The sequence below is a fragment of the Canis lupus genome, chromosome 12 (assembly GCF_011100685.1).
Source record: "Canis lupus familiaris isolate Mischka breed German Shepherd chromosome 12, alternate assembly UU_Cfam_GSD_1.0, whole genome shotgun sequence".
NCBI classification, from domain to species: Eukaryota; Metazoa; Chordata; class Mammalia; order Carnivora; family Canidae; genus Canis; species Canis lupus.
In genome coordinates, this window is record NC_049233.1 from 62,923,296 (window position 1) to 62,948,049 (window position 24,754).

The window sequence follows — 24,754 nt, forward strand, 5'->3', positions numbered from 1 at the left end:
TATTATCATATCTTGTATTTATTCTACTTTCTACTCATATTAAATAAATTCACATTTAAAATAAATAATTGCTGCCCACCATAATAATACACTTTGCTTTCATCAGAGGTCGTAACAAAAAGTGACTTCGGGAAACACTGACGGGGGCCAGTCACAACCCACCCTCATGCTGAGAGTACTTTCTGGCTGCTTCTTGAGAAGCAATGCCTAACTCAATAGGGCATGACATCAGATTTGAATAAATCTGAGGAAATATCTGAGAACACAAAATTTCATTCTCCCAGTTCTGACACAGAAAAGGACAAACTGCCCGTAGTTATTCATTCTCCCCCCACCATTTATTCCAATAAGAAATACAGAGAAATTTGTAAACTTTATTCACGACGCAGAAGTTGAGATGAATAAAACAGCTGGCGGTGGCATCTTGTCTCTGAGTTTGATTTATAAAAATACTAGTGAGCACAATTTTCTGCATTTCCTTTGGGGAATGATGAAGACAGTCTTTTTTATAATTATAAAACTTCAGACTTTGATGTCATTTATCACAGTACCGTCTGGAATTCCGGAAATGTTCGGTCAGGGGTGACTTGGGTATTTTTGGACTTGACATTTGATAGAAGTTGGGTAACCGAATATCGTAGTGGTATGTTTTTCCTGTATATACCCTGTCATTCAAGGCATAGAGTTTATCTGCAATGTCACTGCCAATTAAAACTGAGAACAGGCGGGAGATGTAACGATGTTGGGCGAAGAGCAAATATAATTTCTTTCTCCTCCAAGACACATATCGACAATCAGTTTCTGCTGTGAGGGTTACCTAAAAAAAAAAATGTAAGGTCACAAAAATCAAAGATTAGGAAGGAGGAAAAGTTCTGCCTCTTTTTTTTTTTTTTTTTTTTGCCCCAGTTTTAAATGAATTTTACTTGCTGCTTTTTTTAGGTTAAAAAAGTTCACTGACTCACAATATATTATAAAAATGGAGGGAAATTACAAAATGTATTGCTATATATATAATTTATAACATGAACAATCACAATGTTGTGCCCAAACTTATCTCTTTTCAAAATGTGGGTATCTATGTTTTGCCTTTTACAGAAGTGAGAGCCACTTGATACTAAAAAATAATAAAGTTGGCTAATGCCAGAAGTATTTTTCCAAGTTAGTCCCCAAGACTGCAGACATTTAGCTCTACTCATTTCTGTAGCACAAAACAGAATTTATTTACCTATTCTGCATATGTATATGAATTTGTATTTGTAACAAATACACAAGTGTATGTTACATGTATTAATCATAGGAAAACAATACACCATAATAGATGGAATCCACTGAAATGATTATCTTTTGAATTTGCCAACATAGCAGCAGAGTAGTGACAGTTTAGCATTTTTTTGCTAGAAAACAACTAAAATCTATCAGCATTTAGAATTTTAAGGGGACACCTAGGTGAATCAGTGGTTGAGCGTTTGCCTTTGGCTTGGGTCATGGTACCAGGGTCCTGGGATTGAGTCCTGCATCAGGCTACCTGCAGGGAGCCTGCTTTTCCCTCTGCCTGTGTCTCTGCCTCTCTGTGTCTCTCAGGAATAAATAAATAAAATCTTTAAAAAAAATTAAATCTTAAGAATAACTCATTTTGTAATAAGGGTGGACTTTTATTTTTTTAATCTTTAAAAAGATTTTATGTATTTATTTGACACACAGAGAGAGGGAGACAGCACAAGCAGGAGGAGCAGCAGAGGGAGAGGGAAAAGCAGGCTCCCCATGGGGAGCCCGATGCCACGCCACCCTGATCTCAGGAGCCTGTAATCACAACCTGAGCCAAAGGCAGATGCTTAACCACTGAGCCACTCAGGTGCCCTAAGGACAGGCTTTGAAATTCTTGGTGTTTAGATTTCTAAACAGTGGCAGTGACAGTGTTGTTTACATTCAAATCTCAATGAATTCCATTTTAATCTCCCTATATACAGCTAACCCAAGGAAAATCTAAGAATTTCTATCATGGACTCCCTATAGGTCATATATGATGCCCATGCCTTTTCTTGTCGCTGGACCTACCCAGTGACAGTCATCAGCAAGAGTCAAACAGAACTGGGCAGTCACGCATGTGGCAAAGTACAATCTAAAGTGAAATAAATAATAGTGAAAGGGAATAAAGGGGAAAGGAGAAAAAATGAGTGGGAAATATCAGAAGGGGAGACAGAATATGAAAGACTCCTAACTCTGGGAAACGAACTAGGGGTGGTGGGAGGGGAGGAGGGGGGGGGGTGGGGGTGACTGGGTGGCGGGCACTGAGGGGGGCACTTGACGGGATGAGCACTGGGTGTTATTCTGTATGTTGGCGAATTGAACACTGATAAAAAATAAATTTATTATTTAAAAAAATAAAGTAAAATAGGAGTTACTGCTCTGCCGTCTGCTGTTTTGTTTTGTTCGCCTGTGTTTAAACAAAGGTGTATGGGGAAGAGGCAGTTGTCACTCTGAGGTCTAGTTATCCCTTACCTGAAAAATGCCCTCCTCCGTGGGTCTCAGGGAGTCCCATTCAGGAGAATCCAGGAACTGGAAGGGGAAAATGTAATGCAGAAATTCGCCGTCAACTGTCACTCTGATCCTACCCAAACACAAAGAACATCATTTATGAGAGGAGGAGAAGGCAAGCACATAGCTGGGGGGCACGGGGGAGGGAGCAGGACTTCCAATCTCTGATGGACTTCATGGCTTTTAAAATTTTGTAGGATAAAATATTGATTTCATACGTTACAGTTTACAGTAAGTGACAAAATCTCCTGTAAGACTCATGCACTGATGTTCCTCACACAGTTAGGATTCTGGAATATTGGGTGAAGTTCACCAGACAATGCATCAGGGTGTACATTGATGATATGTGCCCATTTGTGTGTATATAGTATACTTCAAGAAAAAGTTTCATTGCACTCAGTCAGATTTTAAATTAAGTAGGAAAACACTGAAGAACATAAAGGAGTACTGCTGTAAATACCCTGTAAACCAAACAGTTAAGCTTTATAAAGGCATGAATAATCACATTATTGTTTCCTCCCCCCAAACTTTCTGTTTTCAAAGTTTATATACATACAGCTATAAATATAAAAAATATATATGGTGCCCTCCCTGCTTCTAGCAGGTGGGCAATTCTAGCATTTACTGAAAAAAATAAAAGATCATCATAAAACCTAAATGTTCTATATTACTTAAAGTAATGCCCCCATCAGAGTCTATTTAAAGTACTCTGCATGCCAACATAAGTCTTCTATTAATTCAAGCTGGTATCGTCCTCTTCTTGACTCTCAGTGATTAGCCTGGAAACAAATCCAGACAACCCCATTTGTACATTTGATTTCTAAGAAGAAATATTAAGGCTCAAGATTATATCCTGCTTCAAGTAAATAACAGCATGTACTCTAAATGTCTATGTCCATGACTCACGTGTGTGTCAAGGAGTTTCTCATGCCCAGTGCTAAAAACTGCCCAGACCTATGCTATGCCGAGATGGCAAAGTGTAACAGAAAGAAACTCCAGCTAGTAGCTAATATAGAGGAAATAACTAATATAGAGCAAGCGCCAAGAGTACAAACCTTCCCGAAACAAGCAGGGAGAGTTTATCAATGGAGGTTTTCCCCTGCATGGCATAACAGTGTTCCTTCTCCAAAGTAACCACTTCAGAGCTCAGAGCAATTGTTCTGAAGACGGGCAAAGAGGTCCCCAGCGGCTGAAAAAGGGAGCTGTACAGTAGCTGGAATTCTCGAGAAAAAGTGATGCTGCGAACTTGATACGCAATGTGAACAAATTGCATGAAGCAGATGACAAACAGGACAAAATTCCAGGAAAATATGTCGGCTGCACAGACATCTACCCAAGCCCAGACAGCAGAGCAGAGAAAACCCAACCCCAGCAAACTGAAGACGTAAAGGAGCCCGAAGAAGCCACTGCCACCCATGAAACCTACTACAAATAAAATACTGGCAAGATGGTAAATGGCTCCTTCGGCCTCTTGCTTCCAGGTGGTGCAGACTGGGTGTTCATCGATTAGGTTCTTCCATAAACTTGAATTTCTTTCCATGGCTGTGCTCCTGTCTGGCTCACTTTTCAGTTGACACGAGAAGATCCTGAAGCAAGTAATTAAGTCCTTTGCTTTTCCATCATCAGCGTCTGGCCATGTCTTTATAAAACCAGAGAAGGCCTAGATGCTGGCGTCGTAGCGATTAAGGGTTTTATGTGTATGGATCTTGAAAAGCTAAACATCCCATGCTAGCTTCTTTAAGTTCATTTGGGCTGCTGATTGAGATCTAGTCCACAAATATTTTGTGGTTTCCTGGACAAGAAAAAGAGAAGGATCTAATTAAACAAGCACAATTGAGAGGTATATTTAAAGGAGTCACCAGCATTAATATTCAAGCTGATAGACTGTTTTCTATGAAGTTAGGCTCTTTTAAGCATGGGTGCTGTCAGGTGTTAAGTTTCTAGGATGGAAAATGTGTATTCTCAGGGTTATGCTTAATAATTAATAATGATAATAAATTATTCACCAAAATTTTAGCATTTGAGGGAATTAGCTACCTACATATTCTTCTAGAAAGTTAGGTGCCATAATCAACTGGTCTTCGCAATAAGAGCTCGGTGTGCCTCAGAATCACTTGGGACAGTGACTAAAAATGCAGATTCATAGGCTGTGTGTAGGCATACTGAGTCAGAACCACCAAGGGTGAGGCCTATGTGTTGGTATTTTGACCATCCTCCCCCCCACACACATGATTTTGATGCATCAATCCATAGCCTTTCATGGCCCACCCTCTGAGACAGATGTTTGACAATGTTATTCACTCTCTACAGATGAGGAACTTGAGGCTTCAAGAGGCCAATTAGTTTATCCCAGGTCACACAGTGGGCGGGGCGGATCACAACTTTGCCCTGGATCCTGGATCCAATCACCTGGCCTCTCATGAAAGGTATTGTAAATTAGGCGCTGTAAGGAGCCCTAATAAAACAATAAACATAAACACATAATTAGGAGTCAGATTTTTAGAGCACATGGGAGACTGTGAATATGCTTAGTGAGTTAGATTAAAACTATTTGAGAAATGTCAATTCAGATCTACTTCACCGTATTGGAGGCTAGTTCAGGTTTAAAGTCTGCAACCATCTAACTAAATAAATAATATTAAAATTCCTGCCACTTACGCATCTATTTACCAGATGGTCAAAAAAATGTTACCGACTTGTTCCTCTGCACATATATTCTCTACCCTTTGAGCCATATGGTAAAAATGCTAATGTGTGATCTGAGTCAGGAGCGATTTAACCAGGATGATAGAACGGTAGGATATGTATCATTTACCGCCAGGTTTCTTAACAATAAATAGTTCCGATGTGAAGCATTCATTAGATTGAATTTTTAAACCATGACAACCTTCAGAAGCCATGAACTTAAGGGCTATATTTAGTGTTTTTATTTTTGAGATAGATTATTTCCAGAACACCTGTTAATAAAATATCGGATATCACAGATCTTGTCTCATAGGAAAAAAAAATACACACAGAGAGGTGAAAATGACTTAGCTGAAGTAAAAAGAGGGAACAGTATAATCACCAACAGAATTAGAAATGGGAATAAGGCGCTGCTACTGTTGGAGCTCTTGGTTTTTCACCTTGGATAGTGATTCTTTTCTCCGCAAGTAATGACTTTAAGAATGTCACCAGGTGAATCATTAAAAAAAAAAAAAAAAAAAAAGAACTCAGATCTACAACTTATATTGTTATTTGTACTTCAGCGACTTTCACATGTACTCGAAACATCCCGTTTAAAACATCCTCCTAATTCCAGCCTCCCCCCATCACTCTGTGAGATGAGATTCCGGGCAGACCAGCTCCTTGAACATGTTCAATTTCTCCTCTTTAAACACAACACAAAATTATCCACTACTGGATACTCACAATAAAGAAAAAAAAATTTTTTTTAGTACAATGAATAAGTAGTGAGAACTGCAGAACTCCAGACTGCAAATGTCAGTCTCCCTGCTGTTTTACTTTTAAAACTAGGGTATTTTAAATGAATCAGTTCCTCAGGATACCCAACATAGCCACCAAAGCTGATATTAAAAAGCACTGCGGGCAGAGCTCTGAACTTTGGTTTGAACTCCCTTAAAAATTCATAATCCCCAACAAAATGTTAAAATGATGCTGACAGAGAAAGGCCATGTAAAACCTTTGCGGCCATGCAGAAGGGAGCGTATGGGAATCTCGTCCCCTGAAGATCCTGACTTGGGGGACAGACTGGGCCACCTGCATTCCAGGAGTGTGACCCACTGCCATCCCAAGAAGAACTGTGCTTCCGGCCCTCACCAGCCGGCTTCTGTTTCACGAAGCTGCAACCAAATCATCCTCCCCTCCTTGATACTGTATCACTCAGCCCAGCAGCACAGAGTGCTGACTTGCCCTGATTAAATTACTCCACACCCAGCCTTTCTCCACTTGGTGTGTTTTTATTCAGTCACCAAAACAGATGTATTTTATTAGAAGAGAGAACTGACAGGGGCAGGTGACGGGCATGAGTGTTCCCCTGACATGTGCCAGCAGCACTATATGGCTGAACATGATTCATCCACCAGCTGCCTGCTTGAAAGGCCTGTGGGCCTTAAGTCATGTTTGTGAGTAAATAAATGTGCAATGCCCAAGTGGCACAGTGGATCTCTCGGGCAATAAAGCCCCATCTTCCCTGCAAAAGAAATGGGCACACGGAGCTACAAATGATGGAAACATTAAGTGCAAATAAACACGTGAGTTCCAAGCTTCCCCCTTTTTATAATAAGACCCTGAGCTATAAAGGAATAGGGGCATTTAAAGGTGCAGCCCCGGTGGCCCAGCAGTTTATTTATTTATTTTTTTAATTTTAATTTTTTAATTTTTTGTTTTTTATTTTTTTGGCCCAGCGGTTTAGCACTGCCTTCAGCCCAGGGCATGATCCTAGAGACCCGGGATCGAGTCCCACATCGGTTTCCCTACATGGAACCTGCTTCTCCCTCTGCCTCTCTCTATTTGTCATGAATAAATAAATAAAATCTTTAAAAAAATAATGAAGGTGCAAGGATGCTCTGTGAAACGTGATGGAGACCTGGTTCCAACGGATCAAGACGGCCAATCGGTTCACACTCATTATCTCACAGCATCACACTTGGTGCCACGAGGGAGGCAGATGCTAAACCATCATGCCCTGCTCACAGATGGCAAAGCAGGGCCCGGGACTGGCTAAGCAACCAGCTTCAGGTAGGAGAGGCAGAGAGGCACGGCTGCAAGGTGGAAGGCCTCTCCTCTTTCAGTGCCTTGCCCTGGCCAGCAGGCAGTGCCACCTGGCAATGCTGTGACTTGATAGCAGCGTGTTGGGGGACCTGGGGTATTGTCAGGCCTGGTTTGCTGGGCAAATAATAATCCTAACACTGAACATGTAAGACCCACCACGCCCACGTGTGCTGCTCAATCCACAATGCTTACCGTACAGCCGGGGGGGGGGGGGGCAGACACAGGAAAGCCACTGGTGAAATAATTTGCTGTATTATTACCATTACTCAACACCGACTGACTTCCTCTCCAGGCCTCTGAGATTCCCCAGGGGCAAAGGCAAATGTTTTCGTATTTCTGGCACTCAGTGAATGTTGATTGAAGGCCCTGGTATCCAGGTGCAGGCGTCAGGCCTTCTCCACGCCTACTCTCTATCCGATTTAATGGATGTTCTAGCATCTTCGGTCACCCAGGGGATCAGAAGTAGGGAAAATCCCAACATCCAGGACAGTTAGGTACAAAACCGTGAAGCAGGGGGGGAACCCTACTTATTTAAATGTCTGGCACGGCTCCCAATTCGTAGGGGAATCCTTTCGTCTTCATACAAATTGGGTTCCCTAAGAGCAGCTGAGTTTTAATCTGGTTAAAAACAACAACTCTCGTAGCTTGTGGTGTGGCGGGAGTTTCGGTTGCTAGGCAACCCAGAAGATAAAAATTCCATCAATATTCTCCTCATTAATTGGAAGAGGTCCTGGCTTTGGCATGCGTTCCATATGCAAAACAATCATTTGCCTAATGATGGTTTTCTCTACGTGTCCTCAAGGAGGTACACTTGCTCAGGGCCTCAGTGCCAGACATACTCAAAAAGCATCTCACGTCATCTTCGCAGGGACCCCACGGGGAAGGTACTAGATCTCCATCTTACAGATGAGAAAATTGAAACTCAGAGAGGGGAAGTAAATTGTTCCAGGCCACACTGCTAATATTGGGATTAAATTCCACCCGGTTTTGCCTGATTCTGAAGCTTTAGAGCCTAAACCACATTTATTATTCTGCTTCAGCGGTACCAGGATTTAGAAAACGTAGGCAGCAGTTTCCTCTTGGCTACTTAGATGGACTCAGGCATGTGTATTCATCAGTAAAGCAGAGGTAATACCACCTGTTCTGTCCACTTTTCAAAGGGTGCTGCTAGAAGATTCAAATGAGAAAATCTATATCACATCTTCTTGGCAGACTTTAAAATAACACAGAGATGTGCTTGTTGCTTGGATGTTACAGAGCTGAGCCTCTTGGAGAATTAAGTTTTTAAAAGCTTCCTTTCACGCAGCAGTTTACAACCGAAGACAGAAATACAAATGTTCCTTTTGGTGGCTACCCAATTTAAAATTTAAAATTCGAAATTTACTCATTCCTGCAGGGGTGATGATCTCTGTGTCCTGACCTGTGATGGCTGGGAGGCGGAGGCAAACCCATCACCAAGCCACCCCTGAGTCTTTACTTTCAAATGGCCAGTCTCTGGAAGACAACAATGATCTTCTACTTCAGATCAGTGTTTAGTGCTTCCCAGCAGGTATCCTCAAATCACTTAGACCAGAATCACCCAGGAGGCTTCCCTGGCCCCACCCCAGAATTACAGGAAGGGACCTGGGACGATGCCTTTTTAATAAGCTCCCAGTTGATTCTTAGGCACACCAAAGTTTGAGGGCCATTATTTTATGTTGTTCCTGAATGGTTTCTGAGTTATCCTTGTTTGTTCGCAGGATCTAAGCTTTGTTGACTCCTGGCTGACCGCTGGCTGTCCCTCTATGCTGATCACTGTGTGTGCTTCTGACCCCTCAGTCTGCCCAGGGCAGCAGTGCTGGTGTCCGCGCTCCACTCTGTGTCTAGTCAGTTCAGTTCACACTATTGCTTAGAAGAAGGGTTCTAGTCTTAGCTGTGCCTCTAGATAGTGTGATCTTTAATCTTACTAGACCTGTTTCCTCATTGGTAAAATGAAAGTGTGGGACAAAATAATGTGAGGTCCCTTTTGGCTCTAAAATGACATTACTCCGTGTGATAAGGAATAGAAGAGTTTCCCTAGCATGGGCTAAAATATAGAGCTGAGTGGCGGAACTGAATTAGGACTGCAGGTCTTAACACCAGGTCCATGAAGGGCGGGGTGGGGGCGGCCGACTCTGGAGATCACTTCCTTAATTACTTACAGCCCATGGTGGGGCCCAGACACTGGCATTTTCTGATGTGCAACCAGGGCTAAGAACTATTGGGGGGGGGGGTGAGGCTGAGAGACAGCAGAACAGTCTGTAGGGTAAAGGATCAGATTTTAGTTCTTATTTTGAAGGAGCTGGAAAGGCACATTCTCGCCTTATGTGTTCTCATTCCTGTGCTTTGCTCAGGTGAGGAGGCATTTTCCTTCCTTACCACTCATCATTCCAAGAGGGCTCAAGGCTTGTGGATGTTTTGCAGCAGCCTTTCCCTTTAACAGGGTGGCCTGAAGTGCACCTTCTAACTCTGAATTTTTATGGCCTTTATTATCTTTCAGTATGGCTTCTATCACGTTATGTTATATTGGCCACTTAAGGAAACATATATATGTATACACACATATATATTTTTAAAGAATCATATTCCTCTTTTAGTTTAAGTAATTTTCCAAAAGAAATGAATGTAGTATTTTAAAACGTCAGCTTTATTGGTTGGTTATTGTGTGTGTATGTATATATATATGGAAATATTTATGAAATTCCCCTCTGTCTAGAACACAGTGGGTCTTCAATAAATGTTCAATGACTGATAAGGATAACCTTGATCAGGTATAAAAGCAGTATTCAGAATAGTTTGGAACAAGTAGGAAGCCCAAGTGAGATCTAACCAATACCTGGATCAAGGATTTAGATATTAGACCAGAGAGAAAGGGAAGCATATATTATACTATGAGGAAGAAGTGAAAGGAAGAAGTGCCTCTACTGAGACAGGGGAACAAAGAAGAGTTGAAGACCCTCGGCCATCGTAAGAGATCCCAAAGTTCAGGAAGAAATCAGAGGAAAGGGGAACACAGTTTTATCCTCAAACTAATACTCTTAATCTAGCAACAGTTCACAGCAAAAGATAAGGGGCAGGACAGTGGAAACTCTAATAGTTACTGTTACACAGGACAATCCTGAAGAAAGACCGGGGTTGGCAAGATTTGCTACAAAATGAGTGCAGAGAGAATTAGAGTTGAAATCTGAAATGCCCGCGATCAGAGGCCTCAGACAGAGCTCCAGAGTTGTGCTGTCCAACAGGGCAGCCATTAGCCACCTGTGGCTGGTCTGAATTGAGAGGTGTTGTACACATGAACTTCAAAGATTTAGTACAAAGATAAAGACTGCGTCATTAATAACATTAACAGTGATTCTATGTTGAAATGATAATGTTTTAGAAGTATCGGGTCAAAGAAAACATTAAAGTTAATTTTGCCCATGTCTTATTTTTTAATGATGCTACTAGAAAATTTAAAATTACACATGTGGCTTGCATTATATTTCTCTTGGACAGTGTTGGTCTAGAGCCTCTCAAGTAACAGAGAGAGAGAAAATGAAAAAGACTTGGCAAGGCACTGTGCAAACAGCGCATATGTATAATGTATAAGTGTATAAATATGGAAAAATTATCTAAGATTAAGAACAGAGTTGATATAAATGTAAATTATATTGGCTACAATATTCATATGCTACAGTCATCAGATGTTATCCATAGCATAGATGTCGCCATCTGGTTTCTGCCTACATAGGTGGCCAACCCTACAATAGCTCTTGGCCTCTTTATCCTACCAAGGAAGTCACTACTTTTAACTTTTGCATTAGGAGAATTATGCTTTCGCAAGGAATTCTATCACATTGTTTCATTTTCACGTTTCATCTTCTGATGATACCTCATGGAATACATTAGAAATCCCAGACAAATAATCTCATGCATTTTGTGGTGGAGATTGAATTGTGGCCTTCTGGGTTCCAGAGGGTCCATAGCAGCCTTTGCTTTCATGTGACATACGAGTTTCTTCATGCACCACGAGGCTTCTGGGCTGGAGTATGCCTTTGACCATACCGCTGAGAGCTTGGCTTCTCTTCAGACTTGAGAAAATTAGAGAACATGCCAACAGCCCACGCTGGACTTCTCTGACTCTCATGTCTTAGCTAAAGTCCATTTCATTACCTCCAACTGTGTCTGATTTCTCACTTTATCACATAGGCAGGATTGTAAGATGGCCTCCAAGATTCCTGTCTCATTGGTGCACACATGCTATAATTCTCTCCTTGAGTGTGGCAGAGCCCGCGAGTGGGATGGGACAGATGCTTTCTTGATTAGGTAACATTCTGTGGCAAACGGTGCTGGAATAATCACCTGTGATTATGAAGTTATTAAGATTGTAGGACTGGAGAGGGATTGAAAATTAGAGAGTCATGTTCCTACTTGAATGGAAGAAAGCAAACACCATGTTGTGAACTGCTTTTGGGGGCCACAAGCTGGCAGTCACTTGAGCCGAAAGAAGTCCCCAACTAACAGTTACCAAGGTAATGGGAATGTCAGTCCTACAACCACAAGGAACTGAAATCTGCCAACCACCTAAAGAACTTGGAAGAGGACCCTGGGCTCCAAATGAGGAGTGCAATGTAGCTGACACCTGGATTGCAGTCTTCCAATGCCCAGAGGATCCAGTTCAGCCATGTCTGGACTCTTAACCCACAAAATGCCCAGAGGATCCAGTTCAGCCATGTCTGGACTCTTAACCCACAAAACTATGTGATAATGGATTTGTGATGTCTTCAGCCACTGGTTTGTGGTACTTTGTCACAAAGCAATAGAAAACCAATACACACAATTATGAGTACTTCCTGTACATATGGCTTTTCATTAATCTAATAATCTATATTTTATGATGGAATTGGAATACAGCTCTATGGAGCAGAAGACACTCAATTCTTGCTATATTTAAATCAGGAAAATCAGATAAGAACAGTAATACTTTTGAAGAACAGTATCTAGAAAGCAAGACACTAAGCGAGGCCCTGAGAATTACATATAAATTCACTCTGGTTCCCAGCAACACGTTATAGGTTCTCCTTCAATGGAGTCAGATAGCCCCAACACTGTTAAGCATTTGGACACATGAGCAATTTCCAGAATAATTATGTCATTCATATGCAATCTCTAAAATTCCTGGAATACCAAGTTTCCTTGGGTGACTTCCAGCTTGTAAAATTGAGCCATATGTACAGGGCAAATACTTGATTTCTCAGACACATTTAGAGATTAACACTCAAAAGACAGACTACAGAAACTCAAATAGCTCTGTAATTCTTCTAACTATGTGACTCCAACCAAGTTCAGGTTGCGTTTAGCAATAAGGAATTAATGCGATATTTAGTTGCCATTTCCTTGAACCTCATTTACAACTACTACTACTACTACCACCACCACAGCTACCAACATCTACATTTACTGAGCACTTACCGTGTGCCAGGCATGTTTCTAAGACTAATAACATATTATGTTATTTAATCTTCACAACTTTTTGAAATATATAGTTCTATTGTCCCCATTCTGCAGATGAGAAAACTGAGGCACAGGGAAGTTAATTAGGCAGCTTAAGGATACAGAAAGCTCAGCTTCACTCCCAGGCAGACAGATACAAATAAAGACACACTGCTCCATGTACAGTTTGAATCTAAATATCTGGACTTACTAGAACAAATCAACAACATTTTTGTTTTCTCCCTTCAGTTCTAGAGTCAATGAATTTAAATGTCTTCTTAAGAAATTACAATCTTTTGAGCAATACAGGGATAGGAAAGTGGGTCCCACGTTGAATCACTCAGTGTCCTAAAATTCTTAATTTGAAGAAACTCAGTGAACCTCTTCTTCTCAAGCGATGCCATTTGATCGCTTTTAATAAGAACCATGCTCTGCTTTAGGTTCTTCTGACTTCTCCTTAACCTGGAAATGGTTAAAGGCACAAGCAGGCCATTCACTTTTGAGCAGCTGCTATCATGTCATGCAGTAAGTTCACCAGAGATTCATGATGAAAACTGCAAGACAAGCCGGATCCACAGTCTTCTCTTGACACCTTCATTTCCTTTCCCCCCAAGTGACCTATACGCAGCAAATGAACTCACTTTTCTATGTGTATTTAGTTCAGGTTCTCGTGTTCCTTCCTGACCAACATGCCTAACAAGCTCTTGTGGTCTAGCTAAATGGCTAGTCTTTTCTTTTTCATTTTTTCTGGCTAAATAACCAGGTGGACCACACACCAGGGTCAGTGATGTCTGAAACCACCAAACCAGCTATTACTGGTGCTAAAAGGAGCACTTCTTCAGGGTCCTGGGATTTCCTGTCAAGGTGTTTGCACAGAGATAGGAGCTTTCTCTTTGATTGTGGGAGATTGTTTACTGTTTGGTCCTCAATCTACATGCTCTACAGTCTTTCCGTTTCTTCTTTTTCTTTCAGCCTCATTTTTATTGGCTCTGTAATACTTGAAGTTATTCCAGCCATAGGTATTTCCTTTTATTTTTGCAGCACTGCCTGTGGATAAGCAATGCAGATTATTCCCTTATTTTTGCTGCTCAGGAAGTGTACATATCCTCTTGATTCCTTCAAAATGTTTATTTCAAGTTTCTCTTCAATATTGAAGCTTTCCTTTTGCATGCATTATTTGACATTTTGAATCAAGAGGCTTAGACATTCCTGGGATGTTGAAAGAGGGTGTTTTGGGACAGAAAAGTTCACCACTACAAAATAATAGAACACAATCTTGCAGGATAACATGTGGTGAAGCAAGGTAGCTGGTAGATGTTTCAGGTGTATGTGTATTTGTATTTTGTGTACTCCGACATGGCTTAAGTCACTGATGGTGGTTTAATATGTTCACCTGGTGTTCTGGCTGAGGAAATGATGCACAAGCAAGCAAAAAAATGTGTGCTATGCTCAAACTGTTCCCTAAGATTTCAATCGCACTGACAGGATGCTTATTTTCAAAAAACAAACAGTGTAACACAATTGACTGTGTCATCAACTTTCAAATGGCCAGGAATATACTGTTAATTAAGATGCAATAATTCAATAAATCCCTGCTCTCCTGGAGTTTGCATTTTAGTGAAATTCAAATGTTGATATGATTTAAGCTTACTTTCAATTATGAGATCTATATTAAATAGCTAAAAATCATATCAAATAAACTTAAGTTACTTAAAACTCATTTAAAGTCAGTTAGTTGTTGCATACTAAATTTTTAAATACACACTACATTTTAAGAGGCAGTCTAAAGTCTTATAAATCAAAATGCAAACAGCCTTGTTTTTTAGAATGTCCATCAAGGACTGAAAACAAACAAACAGGCAGACAACCCTAGAACATTATTTGTGTCCCTGGAGTAGCACCACACATATTAATACATATGTATTAATTAATACATGATCTATATGCTCACTCACTCCTCACCACCCACCAGCGAGCCTAATTTGAAAAATTTTAAATACAAAAAATTTCAAAGAATTAAGATCCATGAACCCAGTGACCAGAATTAACAAACATCACTGTCATTTTAAAAAATCTATAATTTAAAAATTCCACAGAAACTGAAGATGGCTGTGGATTCTTCTCAAGAACCACTTGTGAACCTCTTCTTCTCAAGCATGCTATTTGATTGCTTTTAATAAGAACCATGCTTTTAGAGATTAACTGACTTCTCTTTAACCTGGAAATGGTTAAAGGCACAAAGCAGGCCATTCACTTTTGAGCAGCTGCTATCATGTCATGCAGTACGTTCACCAGAGATTCATGATGAAAACTGCAAGACAAGCCGGATCCACAGTCTTCTCCACTCACTCCTTATATTTAATTGTGTTTATCCTTCCAGTCCATATAGAACAATTTTAAAATTGCAATTTAAAATGCAGTGTGAGATTAGAAATGTATCTTATGTGTTTTTTTCAGGTCCATTCTTAAATTTTTTTCATCTACAAAGACATATACAAAGAGAAAATACTATGTAATAAATATCCATATACCTATTACCCAGGTTCAACAATTATCAAGATTTTGCTACATAGATTTTTTTAAAATTAAAAGCAAAAACTGTAACTACCATTCATCCTATAGCTTGTTCAGTCAATAAACAAACACCTACTAAGGGAGACAGGGAAAATTATAGTTAGTTGTGCTCTTACTATGTGCCAGGCAGCAGATCTTCCATTTCCTGACCCATTTGGGAGTCACAACACCTCTGCAACCTCAGTAGTTTTATCAGCATTGTTGGGAGTGAAAAATGAGGCTCAGAGCAATGAAGATTCTTGCCTAGGCTCCGCCAGTTGATTGTCTTTCTAGAACCAATTTCATAGTGTGTGTAAGAGTCACCAGAGGTTATTATTCTGTTGAGGAATATAAATGAAGAACAAAATGAGAAGGTCTCATTTTGGGTTTGTGTGAATCAATCCCTGTATTGAGTTGGAGGGCAACCCAGCATTTGTTACAGAGGCTTTGAGACAGTGACTTTCAGTTATTTAATTTTTAAAAATGCCTGTTGTAACTTTCACTTTAAGACATTTTCCTGTAACTATTTGGATAACAGAGAGAAACCTTTTCCCTTTTCCTCAAAAAAAAAAAAAGAAAAAGAAAAAGAAAAAAAGAAAAGAGAAAGAAAGAAAAGAAAAGAAAAAAGAAATCTGATTAATGATTCAATATACTCTTGTAAATTCTTACTTACTCTCTATAGCTCATGACCCCAGTTGACCAACGACCATAATTACAAAAAACAATTTCAACTGCAATTTGCAGGCTTGCAGATCGATCCACCATGGATATTTTCCAAAGCAGTTTTGAAACTTCTTCCCTGCCATGTTGCTTATTATGTGTTATTATACACTACAGCAAACGCATCACAACCTTTCTTGATCTTGATGATTCCAAAATAAGCAGACGTGAATGCTCCGTGTGTCAATGCTATTAGTCAGTCCTGTGGTTAAGAGGATGGGAGTTTGGTTCTCCAGGACATATTTTTATTTAGTAGCATAGAATGTCACCATTTAGAAGCACGGCATGCACAATGATTCAGCTATTCTGAGGCACTGTTGAGATTCAAGAAACTCAACTATCCAGTGTCTCCCAGTTGATAGGTATAAAATTTTAGGGCAGAAAATGTCTTACTCTAGGTTTTGGTTTGTATTTGTATATCCTAAACTCTCCACTCTTCAGGGCAGGAAAGAGCCTTAAAGATCATCTGGGATCAGCCCGGCCTCTTCATCTTGCAAATGTGGAAGCAAATCCACCTTTTGTTTATATTTTGTTTCATGTATTTCTTGTTTGGTTTTCTTTTTTTTCCCAAGAGAACAATGCCAAGTTACTGTACTGACCTGCAAGGGAATCCGACCATGCGGCAGTCTCTGATATTAAAATAACAGAAAACAACTGCCACCGAACCTTAATGTGAACAGAGTCCAAGAATTTTTTAAGGCTGCCCTAAAATGCAGTTGCTGTGCCCAAGCTTGCAAGTTCAAAAAACACCTAACTACAAGAGTCAGAACAAAAAGTGGGGAAGGAAGATTGTCCCACTCTTGGTGTTTACTAAATCAAATTAAACTATGTTCAAAAGTGGGCTTCTAATTCTACTTTTCCGTTTATGATTCACATGCAGCACTTTTTCACTTTTTTTGCAAATGTCTCCTGGCTAAAACAATTTTTTTTTTTGGCCATAGCCCTATCACTGTATTTTGATTCTTTCATCTTTTCCTAAAATACAGACCCTTAAAATGTCTTATACCTCTGGAACCCACCTTGGAGAGGAGGTAATTTAGTGGGTTTGTTTCTCTCCTTCCCCGCCCCCCCTTGCAAGGAGGATCCCCAAATAGAGAAAGCAGGTCAGCGTGACCTCGGGTGAGGCAGCCCCGGCCCCGGCCCGGCCCCGCGGGCCTCCTGCAGACCTCGGGGGACGGAGCTCCGGCCGCGGCACTTCCCCACGAAACCCCAAGAATACGGGGACCCCTTGGGTCAGCTTCTCTGGCTCCAAAGCCTGGCCTCTTTCTTTGGGCTGCAAGGTGCCCAGGGCAAGAGCGGGGAGGCCCCCCCCCCCCCGCCCGAGGAGCTGGGGCGGGCGGCCCGGGTCCCGGGGCCGGAGCGCGCGGAGCTGCGGGCGGCGCCACCCCGACTCCCGACTCCCGACTCCCGACTCCCGAGCGGGGCCCGCGGCGCGGAACACCCGGGTCGGCGGCCTCGCAGCTCGCACCCCGGGGCGGGGCCGGTAGCAGCCGCGCCGCCAAAGTTGCACCGAAGCGCGCGGGGTGCGGGGTGCAGGGGCGCAGGGGTGCGGGGTGCAGGGGTGCGGGGGCAGGGGGTCAAGGGGGCGGGGTGCAGGGGGTCAAGGGGGCGGGGTGCAGGGGTGCAAGGGGTGCAGGGGTGCAGAGGGTGCAGGGGCAGGGGGTCAAGGTGGCGGAGTGCAGGGGTGCGGGGGCAGGGGTCAAGGGGGCGGGGTGTAGGGGTGCGGGGGCAGGGTGTCAAGGGGGCAGGGTGCAGGGGTGCGGGGGCAGGGGGTCAAGGGGGCGGGGTGCAGGGCTGCGGGGGCAGGGGTGCGGGGTGCAGGGGTGCAGGGCTGCGGGCCTCCCCGGGGCGGCGGAGCCGAGGCGCCCCCGGGCTGCGCTCCTTACCTGCCTTCCCGGGCCGGCGCAGAGCTCGGGTGTCGCGCCCGCAGAAGTTTCCAGCCCACCGCCCGGCCGGGCTGGGAGGCGCCGCAACCCCCGCGCCCGGCTCGCGCGCTCCTCGCCGCGCACCCGCCCCGGCCGCGCAGTGTGACCGCGGCCCCTGCGGAGCTCGCGCGGGGAGGGGGGGGGACGGGCGCGCGCCCCGGGGCGCGGCGGGGAGGGCGGCGGCGGGGGGGACCGGGGCCGGGGGGGGGGGTCACCGGGCCGCCCCGGCCTCCCGCCCGCAGGGCTGCTGCTACACGGGGCGGCCGCTGAGGACCGAAGTTTGCCAAGACGCCCCCCGCCCAAGTCTACGCTGATCACCTTACAAAATAAGCCGGGTATTCGCTGCTGGGGCGCAGAGCGAAGGAATGGACTCCTGACCGTCCTCCCGCCCGCGGGCCCTCTCACTCCCGCACCTCGGCACCCCCGCCCGCCCACCCCAACGTGAGATGCATGACCCCAGTGGGGCTATTTGGGTGCAGAGGACACAGAAAACTCAAATCAGTGGACAGCTCCAAAAAAAAAAAAAAAAAAAAAAAAGGAAAAGAAAAAGAAAAAAAAAAGCAAATGGGTAAAGAGCAGAGACAACCAAAGAAGGAAAAAAAAAATAGAAATGATTAAAAAAAAAAAAAGTTCAAATCGGTACTAAGCCAAATGCATGCATTTTCAGGCAAGGCTCAAAGGCACCTTTCCTCCTATGGGAGTAGGGAAGTTTTTGTTTTGTCTTGGTGCTCAAACCATAGGGTGGTTGGCGAGGGACCAGTGAGACACACAACCTCCTTGCTCAAGGATTTGGTCTCCCATCTCTTTGCACCCTCACTTTTTACTTCCTATGACCGTGTTGGTGACAGTGATTCCAGAAGCAAACTATGTATGGAATAATCAGTGTCTCTTTCGGTCCCCAGGATAGTTGCAAAAGTAATTAATATAAGCTGTGAAAGTAACTTCTTTTAATTGTGGGGAAACTGAGGGTGGAAGAAGTACCCCGTATTGCTACACACACTACGTAGCTAGAAGGCACTCCACTGCTAGGCCTTTGCTCTTACTCTTTATTCTAGAGATTTACTCAGACGCGTTAGAAATAAAATTTGAACTGGATCTAGTCCATGGTATGTATATATCCGTATTTGAAATATGGCCCGAGAAGTGTGAAGGTCACACGCTTTGATACCAGCTGTACTCCGGGTTTAGATTATACTTCTTATTTAGCGTTGTGCACCACAATGTTTTAAGGATTATATTCCTGGTTATTTTTAGTTAAGAAACTCAGAAGCAACAAAGATGTGACAGACAGACTGTAAGGTGGCTCCATGATTCCCAGCAGCTCCTGGTGTTCACACGTCTGTGGGATCCCCTCCCTTTGGGTGCAGTTGGGATCTGTGACTTGCTTATAAACAATAAGCATAGCACAGGTGATGGATGTCAGTCCTGTGACTACACTATGTTACAAAAGACTCTTGTCTTGCTAGCAGGCTCTCTCTGGAGACTGTCATCTCTGGCCTGATGAAACAAGTGGGCACGTTGGGAAGTCCATGTGGCAGGAACTCTGGGGGGCCTCTAGGAGCTGAAAACAGCCTCCAGCCAATGGCCAGCGAGAAGCCAGTTCCCCGAGGTCTGCATACACAAGGAGATGAACTCTGCCAACCATCTAAGTAACCCCTGGAGATAGGTCCTTCCCCAGTCAAGCCTCCAGATGTGAATGTGGACCAGAGGACATTTTAACTGTGGCTTTATGAAACCCTAAGCAGAAGACCCATTTAAGCCGTGCTTGGACTCCTGACCCACCAAAATTGTGAGTTAATAGATGTGTGTTATTTTAAGTTGTTAAGTTTGTGATAACTAGCTTATATGTGTTGTTTAGATTTTCAGCCTATTAGTACACACACACAGTGCTGTCCCTTCTTTGGTACATTTTTTAAAGATTTATTAAGATTTATTTATTTATTTATTTATTTATTTATTTATTTATTTATTTATTTATTATAGACATAGAGAGAGGCAGAGACAGAGGCAGAGGGAGAAGAAGCAGGCTCCATTCTGGGAGCCTGACGCGGGACTCGATCCCGGGACTCCAGGATCGCACCCTGGGCCAAAGGCAGGCGCTAAACTGCTGAGCCATCCAGGGATCCCTTCTTTGGTACATTTTATGTTAAATATTGTTGCCCTGATGCCTTCTGATTTTTCTCTTTCTTATTCCTTGTCATATGTATCCTCGCCTTGATCTTCATTGCACAGTCTCTATGGAACAAAAACTCCGGTGAAATGATACCCTATAGATCAGCCACAGGTGTAGGTCTCCCTGGGATTTCCAGCTGCATTTCTACTTCAAGGGTTATGTGTCCACACTTTACAGCCTCCACCCTTTAGGTGCTTTGGGAGACTCTCTTGGCCAAACCTGTGAGGCTGGACAGAAACACAGTCAACTCAGCTCACACAACTCAAGTTGCCATGCAGCGTGAGGAATGCCAAGGTAAAAAAGTAGGAGCCGATTAAGCACTAAACCAGGGTTCAGTTAATCCTCTTATCTTGGAAAGCTTTAATCTGGGGCTTCCAGAGTCTTCCTTTCTTCCTTGACATCAACTTGTTCCTCCTCAAAGCCTCAATCCTTCAGATTTATGCATTTCCTTGTTACTTGCCCCTACCGAGATGTGAAGCCAGCCTGGCTTGGTCACGAGCTCTGCTTCTTCCTTCCTCCTTCCCTCCCTCCTTCCTTCCTTTCATCCTTCCTTCCTTCTTTCTTCCACGTTCTTTCATTTTTTAATCCCTGTGTATTTCTCCATAGTTCTCCTTCTCTGCATCCCTATTTGCTTCTCATTGTTATAAAGTTTTCATCATACAAGTAATACATTAAAATAATGCCATATAGATGTATATTGTGTGACTTCAAACTGCGTTTATCAGCTATTTTTTTCAGACAACAAAAGAACTTGGAGCTTGTTTCTCTTTTCTTATATATATAATCATTCTTTAAAATTACTGCATGATTTTATGGTATTATTAGTATATCACAATGTATCTATCCCCTTCGCTATTTAGGTTGTTTCTAATACTTCTGCTATTACCAGCAAATGCTGTGTGCATGATTCCTTTGGCACATAGGTTAAAAGCAGGGTTTTTTTTTTTTTTAAGATTTTATTTATTTATCCATGAGAGACACAGAGAGAAAGGCAGAGACACAGACAGAGGGAGAAGCAGGCTCCTCTCAGGGAGCCCGAATTGGGACTCGATCCCGGGTCTCCAGGATCATGCCCTGAGCCAAAGGCAGACGTTCAACCACTGAGCCACCCAGGCATCCCTAAAAGCAGTTCTTAAGGAGGAAATTTTCTTTTTAAATATTTATGTATTTATTTATTTACTTGTTTTTAACGATTTTATTTATTTAGAGAGAGAGCACCTGCAAGCAGGAGGAGGGAAAGGGGGAGAGAGAGATGCAGAGAGAGAGAGAGAGAGAATCTCCAATAGATTCTGTGCTGAGCGCAGTGTCCATTGCCAGACTCCATCCCACAATACTGAGATCAGGACCCCAGCTAAAATCAAGAGTCGGCCACTTAACCAGCTGAGTCACCCAGGCACCCCTCCTTTTTTTATTCTTAAAAATATTTATTTTTTTTTAATTTTTATTTATTTGTGATAGTCACAGAGAGAGAGAGAGGCAGAGACACAGGCAGAGAGAGAAGCAGACTCCATGCACCGGGAGCCCGACGTAGGATTCGATTCCGGGTCTCCAGGATCGCGCCCTGGGCCAAAGGCAGGCGCCAAACCGCTGCGCCACCCAGGGATCCCCTTAAAAATATTTAATTATTGAAGTAGAGTTGACATAGAATGTTATATTAGTTTTGGTTGTACAATATAGCGGTTCAATGATTTTATATATTATGCAGTGCTCACCACAATTAAGTATGTCACCATCTGTCGCCATACAACATCATTATAGTATTATAGACTCTATTCCCTACCCTGTATCTACCTTTCATCTCCATGACTTATTTATCTTATAACTGGAAGTTTCTACTTCTTAATCCCCTTCACCTGTTTTGTCCATCCCTCTACTCCCCCTTCTCTGACGACCACCAGTTTGTTCTCTGAATTTATGAGTTTGTTTCTGATTTTTGTTCATTTGTTTTGTTTTTTAGATGACACATATAAATGAAATAGTATGGTATTTATCTTTCTCTGACTCATTTCACTTAGCATAATACCATATATCCATCAAGGTTGTTGCAAATGGCAAGATCTTTTTCTTTTTTATGGCTGAGTAACATTTCATTAGACAACATCAACAAAATGTGTATACCGTACCCGTTCATCTATTGATGGTCATGGGGGTTGCTTCCGTGTCCTGGCTATTGTAAATAATGCTGTAATAAACAAAGGAGTGCATATATCTTTTTGAATTAGCATTTTTTGTTTTCTTTAAATACCCAGTAGTAAAATTACTGGATTATGTGGTATTTATATTTTTAATTTTTTGAGGAACCTCCATGCTGTTTTCCAGAGTGACTGTACCAATTTACATTCCCAACAATAGCATATGAAGCTTCCCTTTCCCCCACATCTTCACCAATTCCTTTTTTTTTTTTAAGATTTATTTATTTATTCATGAGAGAGAGACAGAGAGAGAGAGAGAGAGAGAGAGGCAGAGAGAGAGGCAGAGACACAGGCAGAGGGAGAAGCAGGTTCCATGCAGGGAGCCTGATGTGGGACTCGATCCAGAGACTCCAGGATCACGCTCTGGGTCAAAGGCGGTGCTAAACCACTGAGCCACCCAGGGATCCCCTATCTTCACCAATTCTTGTTATTTCTTGTCTTTTTTCTTCTCTAGCCATTCTGACTGGTGTGACGTGATCTCTCATTGTGGTTTGATTTGCATTTCCCTGATGTTGAGCATCTTGGCACATGAATGCTGGCCATTTGTGTGTCTTCCTTGGAAAAATTTCTATTCAGGTCCTCTGCCCATTTTTTAATCAGATTATTTGTTGTTGTTGTTGTTGTTGTTGATGTTGAGTTGTAGAAGCTCTTTATATATTTTGGATATTAACCTCTTACTGGATATATCATTTACAGATATCTTTTCCCATTCAATACGTTGCCTTTTCGTTTTGTTGATGGTTTCCTTGGCTGTGTAAAAGATTTTTATTTTGGTGTGGTATTGCCATCTTAACAGCACTAAGTCTTACAATACATGGACATGGGATGTCTTTCATTTATTTAGGTCTTCTCTAATTCCTTTCAGCAATGCTTTATAGTTTTCAGTCTACAAATCTTATACTTCCTTGGTTAAATTTATTCCTAAATCTTTTTTCTCACTCTCTCCATCTATCCTTTCTCTTTCTCTTTTTTATTTTGTCTCTGAAGCTGAACATTTCTCCCATTCAAGTATGAACTTCATTACATAGCTTTAGATCAAAGCACTTCTTAGAGTCCAGGCTTCACAATCTTACTCATCCTGCACTCTTCTTATAAAAAATCCTTGAGCTTCTCTTCTTTGTGCACATGCCAGAGTCAAGGCTATCAAAGCTGCTCCCAGAACTGAGGGTAGCAGTGTGTTTAGGTGGATAGGAGCCCAGCAGGCCTTAGGGCAGTGGCAGCTGGGCGTAGGATTTGGCCGGGGCACTAGGAAATGTTTTGACATGCAGCCCAGCTGAGTGAGCCGTCCTGACTAGATTTCCATCAGCATCCAGGAAAAACTTCAGTAATTTCTGTTGTTGTCTGAAAAAAGTGCTATGTAGTGTGTCGAGGTTGCTTTTTAGTTTGTTTAGTTTTGGCTTTTTTCCCTTTGTTTTCCCAAAGCTTTGTAAGTCATCTCTGTTTGAACATACTCCAGGAGTGGGTCCTCTGAGAGTTTCAGGTGCTCCCAGCTTTTAGGTGAAGGTCAAATCTTGTCGAAGAAGTCTGAACATTGATCCACCCAGAAGCCCTTAGTCTCTATGTTTAATAGCAGGACTACCTGCTTGGAATAGATTGAGGCATCTTTGAGGCATTCAAGATTCTTATGAGTTTAGTGAACACCAGTATCTCAAGAGGATCTGCTTAGTTTAGAATATCCACCTTGAGATATTTCCTGAGATATGAACGATGAACTTCTGTGTGTCCCAGTGAGGCCCAGGCAATTTTCAAAGTTTCATTCCTCATTGCAGGTTATATCTTGAAGTAGCAGAAGGCAAAGGATTTAAGTTATAGTAGAATGTTAAATTTGGGGGGAAACAATAATTCTTAAATTTTTACATCATCAAGAATATACCATCATTTTCTTTGCATAAAGTTTTTCCTGAAAATACCTAATTTCAAGAAATTCAGGATACAATTGAACAAGAGTTACATTTTAAATAGTAAGTAAAACTGCTAGCCATAAAAATCACAAGTAGGCCTAGACTCAGTATGGAGCTGATTAAAGAAACATAAACACTGATCTATGAACAAATGAATGAGAACTGAGTGTGAAATATTCCTATTCCAATTGACCGAATAAAAAATTAATTATAGTCAATTACTTCTCAATAAAAAATAATTATAAAGTAAATAAAAAGGGAGAAAATGACAGTAGTCAATAAATGAAGAATAAACAGTAACAAAGACATTTACTTAAATGTTCCCTTTTCAAATGAATTGGTTCAAATATACGCAAGTGCCAACTAAACACTTGAAAAAAATGTTCTTCTCTGCATCCTATAAAGAAGATGAGTAGCTGTAACTGGAACACAAATCTCAATGTCCAGGTCATTAGCAGTTGTTCTTTCCCAGAAAATTGGATAGCTCACCAC

General features: G+C 42.1%; 2 protein-coding genes across 9 annotated transcripts in view; one reads left to right on the plus strand and one right to left on the minus strand.

The window, feature by feature from the left end:
* Window positions 1-18,095, minus strand: POPDC3 (popeye domain containing 3). 5 transcript variants are annotated; one of them, XM_038554832.1, is made up of 5 exons: window positions 17,958-18,089; window positions 15,489-15,689; window positions 3,591-4,327; window positions 2,500-2,608; window positions 1-817 (listed from the first exon to the last, which is right to left on the minus strand). In XM_038554832.1, exons 3-5 carry the CDS (start codon window positions 4,073-4,075, stop codon window positions 536-538), a joined length of 876 nt encoding a protein of 291 aa, XP_038410760.1. In that variant the 5' UTR covers window positions 4,076-4,327; window positions 15,489-15,689; window positions 17,958-18,089; the 3' UTR covers window positions 1-535. The 5 variants fall into 5 exon arrangements, with proteins under 5 accessions (XP_038410760.1, XP_038410759.1, XP_038410763.1 ...); XM_038554831.1 differs by lacking the exon at window positions 15,489-15,689 and having other exon boundaries at window positions 17,958-18,095; XM_038554835.1 differs by lacking the exons at window positions 15,489-15,689; window positions 17,958-18,089 and adding an exon at window positions 7,836-7,945.
* A 457-nt stretch (window positions 18,096-18,552) lies between these two features.
* The window catches only part of LOC111098147, a 105,293-nt gene continuing 99,091 nt past the window's right edge, over window positions 18,553-24,754 (plus strand). For all 4 annotated transcript variants that reach the window (XR_005368077.1, XR_005368079.1, XR_005368081.1 and 1 more), the window contains exon 1: window positions 18,553-19,785. The gene's annotated coding sequence lies outside the window, so the exon portion shown is untranslated. The remainder of the gene's footprint in view (window positions 19,786-24,754) is intronic.

Bases quoted from the DNA above. Each gene is read 5' to 3' on its own strand.
- POPDC3 (XM_038554831.1), bottom strand. From the start codon at position 4,075: ATGGAAAGAAATTCAAGTTTATGGAAGAACCTAATCGATGAACACCCA. The intron at 2,609-3,590 runs GTTTGTACTCTT...GTGTTTGGGTAG, and splicing joins TCCCTGCTTGTTTCGGGAAG to GATCAGAGTGACAGTTGACG. The intron at 818-2,499 runs GTAAGGGATAAC...TTTTTTTTTTAG, and splicing joins CGGAGGAGGGCATTTTTCAG to GTAACCCTCACAGCAGAAAC.